The sequence below is a fragment of the Chiloscyllium plagiosum genome, chromosome 39 (genome assembly GCF_004010195.1).
Source record: "Chiloscyllium plagiosum isolate BGI_BamShark_2017 chromosome 39, ASM401019v2, whole genome shotgun sequence".
NCBI classification, from domain to species: domain Eukaryota; kingdom Metazoa; phylum Chordata; class Chondrichthyes; order Orectolobiformes; family Hemiscylliidae; genus Chiloscyllium; species Chiloscyllium plagiosum.
In genome coordinates, this window is record NC_057748.1 from 16,631,291 (window position 1) to 16,640,531 (window position 9,241).

The 9,241-nt window shown below is 47.7% G+C and overlaps 1 protein-coding gene across 1 annotated transcript in view; it reads right to left on the reverse strand.

Moving 5' to 3' along the window:
• The window catches only part of LOC122542024, a 42,661-nt gene that overhangs the window by 4,930 nt on the left and 28,490 nt on the right, over positions 1-9,241 (reverse strand). Inside the window, exons 5-6 of the mRNA XM_043679315.1 lie at positions 6,703-6,820; positions 591-686 (exon numbers count right to left, since the gene is read on the reverse strand). Coding sequence (XP_043535250.1) covers positions 591-686; positions 6,703-6,820 — 214 coding nt within the window. The remainder of the gene's footprint in view (positions 1-590; positions 687-6,702; positions 6,821-9,241) is intronic.

Sequence of the window (9,241 nt, forward strand, 5' to 3'; positions counted from 1 at the left end):
CAGTCCCTCCCTCACCCTCACCTTCACCCTCACCCTCACCCGTCCCTTCCTCACCCTTACCCTCACCAGTCCTGCCCTCGCCCTCATCCTCACCCTTGCCGGTCCCTCCCTCACCCTCCCCTCTCAGCAGCCCCTCACTCACCTTCCCCAGCCCCTCACTCACACCCCCTCCCTCACCAACTTCCCCCCTTCCAATGCACACTTGCCTTGTCCCCCCTGCTGACTGGACCCGTCCCTCGGGGAATGGGGTACCGAGTGAAATGGTAGGTCAGGCCTAGAGGGGTTTCTCTGGAGAACTTCCTTGGGGGGGGGTGAACAGATAAGTGCACACTTTCTGAGTGGGAGATTTAACAAAGCAATAGAGGCAGATTCATTGAAACACTCTGAGGCAGTGATATGCCAGGGTGAGGTGCTCCGATAAATCTGGATTGACCAGGAAACATGGTCGGATGCAGGAACAGCTGCCTGGGGAAGGGGTTCCTGTGCAGTGGGAGCAGACACAGCCTTGTTACGTGTACAGACCCAGACCCAGACCTGCCACCACTATCTCCACACGCACCCACACAGAGCTCCGACTGGATCCCACTTACCCTGATCTTGTCGTTTTCCATCTTGTCTTCCATGTCCTCGTCAAACTCCCTCTGTGGGTAGAACTCAATGCCATTGCTCTCCAGCTCCTTCCGCACCTGGCAGGTCAAAGCAGAGAGCTTATAAATAGCACACACCCGCAGCCAGGTCCCCCCCCCCCTCAATCTCACTGAGTCACTGACAGGTGCTCAGGAAGGGACAAAGCCGCAAGACTCAAGTTTGCAAAAGAAACAGCGAGTCACAACAAATGATATTCTCCACTCTCTCGAGGGATAATTGCAGAATCAGACAGAGACCGCTCAGCCCATCCTGTCGGTTCCAGCCCTCTGATTGAGCATTGCACCCAGTCACATCCTCTAGCCTTCTCCCCATGTCTCCTCCTGCCTACATTTGAGTTTAATTACCTTTACACTGCCTTGATTGAACCGGCCTCCAACACACTCCCAGGGAACGTCTCCAAGCCTGAACCACACTTCATCCTCTTTAACAATCACTTTCGATCCATGCACTCTGATTCTCGATCCTGTTGTGAACTGGAATGGTTTCGCCCCATCCCCTCTGTTCAGACCTTCATGATGCGGACACCTCGCGAAATCTCCTCTCAGCTCATCTTTTTCTTCAAAGAGAACATCCCTAACTTTTCCAATCAATCTTCAAAACTGAAGCTCCTCGCTGTTTGAACCATTCTCGGATTCAAGATGGCGCCAACTCAGGATGACTCTTTGCGAGGTCTCTACAGCAGATCTTACTCTCACATTTCTTACAACGGTTCTGCACTTTTACACCTCAATTCTGTTAAACTTACAAACACTGCTCTCTTAAATCTACTTGCAGGTCTGAAGATGCCACATCATTAGACTTAGAGAGTCATAGAATCCCTACAGTGTGGGAACAGGCCCTTCAGCCCAACAAGTCCGCACTGACCCTCCGAAGAGTATCCCACCCAGACTCATTCCCCTACTCTATTACTCTACACCTACCCCAATGCATCTAACCTACACATCCCTGAACACAATGGGCAATTTAGCATGGCCAATTCACCTGACCTGCACATCTTTGGATTGTGGGAGGAAACTACAGCACCCGGTGGAAACCCACACAGACACGGGGAGAATGTAGGTAAAAATAATGACTGCAGATGCTGGAAACCAGAGTCTAGATTAGAGTGGTGCTGGAAAAGCACAGCAGTTCAGGCAGCAACCGAGGAGCAGGAGAATCGACATTTCGGGCAAAAGCCCTTCATCAGGAATACAGGCAGAGAGCCTGAAGGGTGGAGACGTCGATTTACTGCTCCTTGGATGCTGCCTGGCCTGCTGTGCTTTTCCAGCACCACTCTAATCTAGACACGGGGAGAATGTGCAAACTCCACACAGACAGTCGCCCGAGGCTGGAATCGAACCCGAGTCCCTGGTTCTGTGAGGCAGCAATGCTAACCACTGAGCCACTGTGCTGCCCAACTTCTGCATGGACCTCTCAAATTTCAAATCTAATGTTGATCTTTCTTTCTTTTAGTGCAGATGTAACACTGTATTCCTGACTCTGGTCTATCATCCTGTGATCTTTGCCTGTACTGTACACAAAACCAAACTTTTCACTGTGCTCAGGTACATGTGACAATAATAAATTAACTCAAATCAAACCTCATCTGTACCTCTCCAATACCTTTAAATCCTTCTTGATGTGTAGCACCGAGAACAGGACACAGTATTCCTGCCGAGGCTGAATCAATAACATCCTTGCTCTCATACTCCATGACCTGATTTTAAAAAAGCCCAGGATAACTAATTAAAAGAGTCCAGAGACAGTACATTCCTGTCAGGGTGAAAGGCAAGGCTAGTAGGTGTCGGGAATACTGGATGACTAGAGAAACTGAGCTTTCGATTAAGAAAAAGAAGGAAGCAGATGTCAGGTAGAGACAGCAGAGATCGAGTGAATCCTAAGAAGAGTATAAAGGCAGTAGGAGTCAACTTATGAGGGCAAAAAGGGAACATGAGATAGCTTTCGCAAATAGGGTTAAGGAGAATCCAAAGGGATTTTATAAATACATTAAGGACAAAAGGGTAACTAGGGAGAGAATAGGGCCCCTCAAAGATCAGCAAGGTGGCCTTTGTGTGGAGCTGCGGGGGATGAGGGAGATACTAAACAAATATTTTGTATCAGTATTTACTGGGGAGAAGACCTGGAAGATATAGAATGTGGGGAAATAGATGGTGATATCTTGAAAATTATTCATATTACAGAGGAGAAAGTGCTGGATGTCTTGACATGCATAAAAGTGGATAAATCCCCACGACCTGATCAAGTGTATCCTAGAATCTGTGGGAAGCTAGGGAAGTGACTTTTGGGCCTCTTGCTGAGCTATTTGTATCATTGATAGTCACAGGTGAGGTGCCGGAAGACTGGAGGTTGGCAAATGTGATGCCACTGTTTAAGAAGGGCGATAAAGACAAGCTAGGGAACTATAGACCGGTGAGCCTGAGCTCGGTGGTGGGCAAGTTGTTGGAGGTAATCCTGAGGGACAGGATGTACATGTATTTGGAAAGGCAAGGACTGACTGTTTAAGAAGGGCGGTAAAGACAAGCTAGGGAATTATAGATCAGTGAGCCTGACCTCAGTGGTGGGCAAATTGTTGGAGGGGATCCTGAGGGACAGGACATACATGTATTTGGAAAGGCAAGGACTGATTAAGGATAGTCAACATCGCTTTGTGCATGGGAAATCAGTAAGGCGTTCGACAAGGTCCCCCATGGGAGACTGATTAGCAAGGTTAGATCTCATGGAATAAAGGGAGAACTAGCCATTTGGATACAGAACTGACTCAAAGGTAGAAGACAGAGGGTGGTGTGGCGTAGTGGACAGAGAAGAGGGTTACTTCAGATTACAACAGGATCTGGACCAGATGGGCCAATGGGCTGAGAAGTGGCAGATGAAGTTTAATTTAGATAAATGCGAGGTGCTGCATTTTAGAAAAGCAAATCAGGGCAGGACTTATGCACTTAATGGTAAGGTCCTAGGGAGTGTTGCTGAACAAAGAGACCTTGGAGTGCAAGTTCATAGCTCCTTGAAAGTGGAGTCGCAGGTAGATAGGATACATTTCCCATGGTATGGAAACCAGCCCTTCGGCCCAACAGGTCCACACCGTCCAAAGAGAAACCCACACAGATCCATTCCCTTATCCTATATTTACCCCTGACTAATGCACCTAACACACTGGGCAATTTAGCATGGCCAATTCACCTGGTCTGCATACCTTTGGACTGTGGGAGGAAACCCATGCAGACACGGGGAGAATGTGCAAACTGCACACAGACAGTCGCCCGAGGTTGGAATCAAACCCATGACCCTGGCACTGTGAGGCAGCAATGCTAACCATTGAGCCAATATGCCAACCAATAGTCAAGGATAGTGAAGAAGGTCTTTGGTATGTTGTTCTTTATTGGTCAGAGTATTGAGTACAGGAGTTGGGAGGTCATGTTGTGGCTGTACAGGACATTGGTTAGGCCACTTTTGGAATATTTTGTGCAATCCTCGTCTCCTTCCTATCGGAAAGATGTTGTGAAACTTGAAAGGGTTCAGGAAAGATTTACAAGGATGTTGCCAGGGTTGGAGGGTTGGAGCTATAAGGAGAGGCTGAACAGGCTGGGGCTGTTTTCCCTGGAGCGTTGGAGGCTGAGGGGTGACCTTATAGAGGTTTATAAAATCATGAGGGGCATGGATAGGATAAATAGACAAGGTCTTTTCCCTGGCATGGGGGTGAGGGCATAGTTTTCGGGTGAGAAGGGAAATGTTTAAAAGGGACCTAAGGGGCAACTTTTTCACGCAGAGGATGGTGCTTGTATGGGATGAGCTGCCAGAGGAAGTGGTGGAGGCTTGCTCTGTCTCCATGGATACTTCCTGACTCACTGGGATCTCCGGCATTGTTGTTTTCAGTACAGATCCCAGCATCTGCAGCAACTTGCTCCTTCCATTGGAATAATGCCCTTTATTTTAATAAATCGTGTTGCTGTTGTCTTGTGAACAATTTGACATTGTTCCACACCAGACTTCATTTTTCACCTGTCTGCCTACTGCACCAACACGGTTACATTTAAACATTTAAAAGGCATCTGGATGGGTATATGAATAGGAAGGGTTTAGAGGGATATGGGCCAAGTGCTGGCAAATGGGACTAGATTGGGTTGGGAGATCTGGTCGGCATGGACGTGTTGGACCGAAGGGTCTGTTTCCTTGCTGTACATCTCTATGACTCTCTGACTGTCAGCCTGCCCATTGAGCTATGCGCAAATACACAGATATGGAGGGGGTGTACAAAGTTAAAAATCACACAACACCAGGTTATAGTCCAACAGGTTTATGAGGGAGAACTAGCTTTCAGAGCGCCGCTCCTTCATCAGGTGGTTATGAAGCAGGACCATAAGACACAGAATTTATCACAAAAGATCTTTTATTGTAAATTCTGTACCCTCTGATCCTGCCCCACTAGTTACCTGATGAAGGAGCAGTGCTCCAAAAGCTAGTGCTTCCTAATCAACCTTTTGGACTATAACTTGGTGTTGTGCGATTTTTAACCAAATACACAGGGTCCTTCTGCTCCTGACTCCTCTCGCTAAAGAGTCATCTCGCCTCGGAACATGAGCTTGCTCTGTCTCCATGGATACTCCCTGACTCACTGGGATCTCCGGCATTGTTGTTTTCAGCACAGATCCCAGCATCTGCAGTAACTTGCTCCTTCCATTGGAATAATGCCCTTTATTTTATTAAATCGTGTTGCTGTTGTCTTGTGAACAATTTGAATTGTTCCACACCAGACTTCACTTTTCACCTGTCTGCCTACTGCACCAACACATTTATATCTTGGATCAATCTTCACACCAGAATCATTGATCTGGAACTTCTTGCAAACAGGTTTGGGATATTATTAAGCGTTCCGAAGAGATTTACCAGGATGTTGCCAGGACTAGAGGGTTTGAGTTATGAGGAGAAGCTGAATAGGCTGGGACTTTTTTCACTGGATCGGAGGAGGTTAGGGGCTGACCTTATAGAGGTTTATAAAATCATGAGGGGTGTAGATGTGATGAATGACAGGTGTCTTTTCCCTAGGGTGGGGGCGTTCAAGACTAGGGGGGATACTTTTAAGGTGAGAGGTGAAAGATTTAAAAAATACACAAGGGGCGACATTTTTAAACAGTGAGTGGTTAGCGTGTGGAATGAATTTGCAGAGGAAGTGGTGGATGCGGGTACAGTTAAAACATTTAAAAGATATTTGGATAAGTATATGAATGGGAAAGGTTTGGAGGGATATGGGCCAGGAGCAGGCAGGTGGGAATAGTTTGGGATTGTGATCGTGTGGGACAAAAAGTCTGTTTCTGTGCTGTATGACTCTCTGACTCTCCCGAGTGTAACCATGACCGATTCTGATCATGGGTTTGGTGTCTGCAACATTTTACCATGATCCTTAGCACGTTGATTAGAAACTTGATTAAACTAGCAGAAGTGTTAAGAGATAAGGGGTGAATATTCTGTGATCATTAACATCTGGGTCTGGGAAGATTGTTGGTAGATCGTGCATTGATACAAAACGCTCAGCAAATTCATTAGCCTCTGCACAGAGAGGGGAACAGAGTTCATGTTTCACACTAGAGACCTTACCTCAGATCTGGAGGGTCTCAAGACTTATGACAGGTTTGAAACGAGTGGAAAGGCAGGGAAAAGAGAGAAAAAAAGCAAAAGGAAAGCTCTGTTAAGGAGCGGTTAAAGAACTAAAGGGTTTATAATCGCACCACAGCCAAAGTTGTCATGGTAACGGGACAGATGAAGTAATTGAAGATAGTCCTAGAGGAGGAGTAAATGGCAACAGCAGAATCATTAATAACAGTTGGAACTCAAAGTAAATGAGGTTGATCTTAAATTTTTGAACTCAGCGTTGAATCTGGAATATTTCTGTCAAGTAACAATCTCCACCCCTCGGCCTTATTGTGTTGAGTTTCCCCACTTTCTTTTTGAAGTGAACACCTCAATTCCTTTGAAAGGACCTCACCTCACCGCTCCATGTCTGCACTGACAGACAGAAGGATGGAGGTGGGGTGAGGGGGAGAAGGGTAAGGAGTCACTCACCCTCAGTTTAAACTCATGCCTCTCCTCCAGGGTCATCGTATCAGCCTTCGCGATGACAGGAATGATGTTCATTATTTTTCCAAGCCGCTTCATAAACTCGACATCCAGGGGGCGCAAGCTGCAAGGAGAGACACATTGGTCAGGTGGTTGTGGGAGGAGGGGTAGAGCAAGCTGTGGGGTGGTGGAGTGGGGCAGCGGGGTAATGTTTGAGGCAAGGTATTTCCCGCAAGGATCCAAGAGCCTTATGGACCTCAATCTGAAGGCCTTGCCAGGCTAGACAGTGACTGCCTGAAGGCCCTCCCCCCGACACACACACACACACATTGGAAACCTCCTCTTCGCACTGCAGTGGTGGTGGGAGTAATTTATTCTGCTCCCCTTTGGTCAGTCACCTTGACCTAGTCATGGACAGTTAGGTCCCCACCTCTCTTCTGTTCTTTTGACATTGCCCATTTGAGTTGGAGGTCACCATAAGGCAGGTTGCTCAGCCTTCTCCATCTCCTCCTGTTCCACACCCCCCCCGCCACCATCCCCATTCATCTTCCAATCCCGCTGCATCATTCCATTAGACTTTAGGCCTCCCTTCATCCAAGCATCCCAATTCCATCACTCATTTCACTACATTCCTCCTTCTCTACCTCTCTCTCTCTCTCTTCACCAAATGGGGTGGCACGGTGGCTCAATGGTTAGCACTGCTGCCTCACGGGACCAGGGTTCGATTCCAGCCTCGGGTGACTGTGTGGGGTTTGCACATTCTCCCCACGTCTGCGTGGGTTTCCTCCGGGTGCTCCAGTTTCCTTCCACAACCCAAAGATGTGCAGGTTAAGGTGGAAGCAGTGTGAGTCCATGCTGACCCTCTGAAGAGTGACCCACACCCCTACCCCCTACCCTATCCCTGTAACCCTGCATTTCTCAGGGCTAACCCACCTAGCCTGCACCATCTTTGGACTGGTTTGAAGGAAATGTTAAACTAAAATCCGTGTTTACTCTCAGGGAGAGCTTGTAAAGTGATCTGGAGAAGAACAAGGAATTTCTCCCCAGTATTTCTCATGGAAAAAAGACACTGGAATGGGAGACCAGCCATGAAGTGTCAGATCAGGTCCTCTTGGCTGACACTGCCTATCCTTGCTCCCATGCTCCTAAATTGTCCCAGGCAATAAAAACTCCTGAATGAGCATCATTAACAGAGTCATTACCTCATTGTTGTTGGCAGCTTGCTGAGTCCAAGTTGGCTGCTGTGATACAACGGCCACTGAACTTTACTAGCTGCAAAAGATCTGTGGACGTCCCAAAGTCTCAAAAGGCTTTATAATAATTGCAACTTGTTTAGTTTAGCTGTGACAGTGAGGGTGTGAACTGAGCTTGTTGCTCTCTGACCTTAGTTAGAGACTGTAAGCATTAAGTTACCATCCAATACCTCGTAACTGGCAATGTATATCAACTTGCCTGTGAGGACTATACCCAGAGGAAGGGATTTCATCACAAGCCATATGTAATTCCTGGGGGGAGAGTCAATAGGCTCCGCTATAACTAGAGTCAAGATTAGAGTGGTGCTGGAAAAGCACAGCAGGTCAGTCAGCATCTGAGGAGCGGGAAAATCAACATTTCGGGCAAAAACCCTTCATCAGGAATCTTGACTCTAATCTCCAGCATCTGCAGTACCCACTTTTGCCTCCACTGTAACGAGTAATGAAGGTTGGTGGTTATGTAGGACCCTGTGCTAACTCCAAGAGTGTGAATGGTTCATGGGAAATTGAATTAAAAAGCCATCACCATGTGATCTCGAGTCTGGCAGCCCATCGTAAGTAACGTCTAACTCCTCACCTCTTCCAAAAATTGCCACCGCAAAAACAGATTATGACCACTGGCACACGCCAGGTGATATCGAGTCAGGGCTAAACTGGAACAGCCAGGGATGATGAGGCACGGTGGGCTCACAGCACCAGGGTCCCAGGTTCAATTCCACCCTCGGGTGACTGTCTGTGTGGAACGTTAAAAATCACACATCAGGTTATAGTCCAACAGGTTTAATTGGAAGCCTTTCCAAATATAACCTGGTGTTGTGTGAACTTTAACTTTGTACACCCCAGACCAACAACGGCACCTCCAAATCATGTCGGTGTGGAGCTTGCACATTCTCCCCGTGTCTGCATAGGTTTCCTCCCACAGTCCAAAGATGTGCAGCTTAGGGGGGATTGGCCATTGGGAAATTGCCCATAGTGTTCAGAGATGTGCAGGGTTGGGTGGATTGGCCATTGGGAAATGCAGGGACAGGGTAGGAGGATGGCCGTGGCTGGGATGCCCTTCAGAGGGTCAATGTGGACTTGATGGGCTGAATGGCCTGCTTCCACATGTAGCTGATTCTATGACAGGTTCACTCTGTGTTGGAGGCAAAAGTGAGGACTGCAGATGCTGGATCAGAGTGATGCTGGAAAAGCAGAGCAGGTCAGGCAGTATCCGAGGAGCAGGAAAATCGATGTTTCGGGCAAAATCCCTTCATCAGGAATAGAGGCAGGGAGCCTCCAGAGTGGAGAGATAG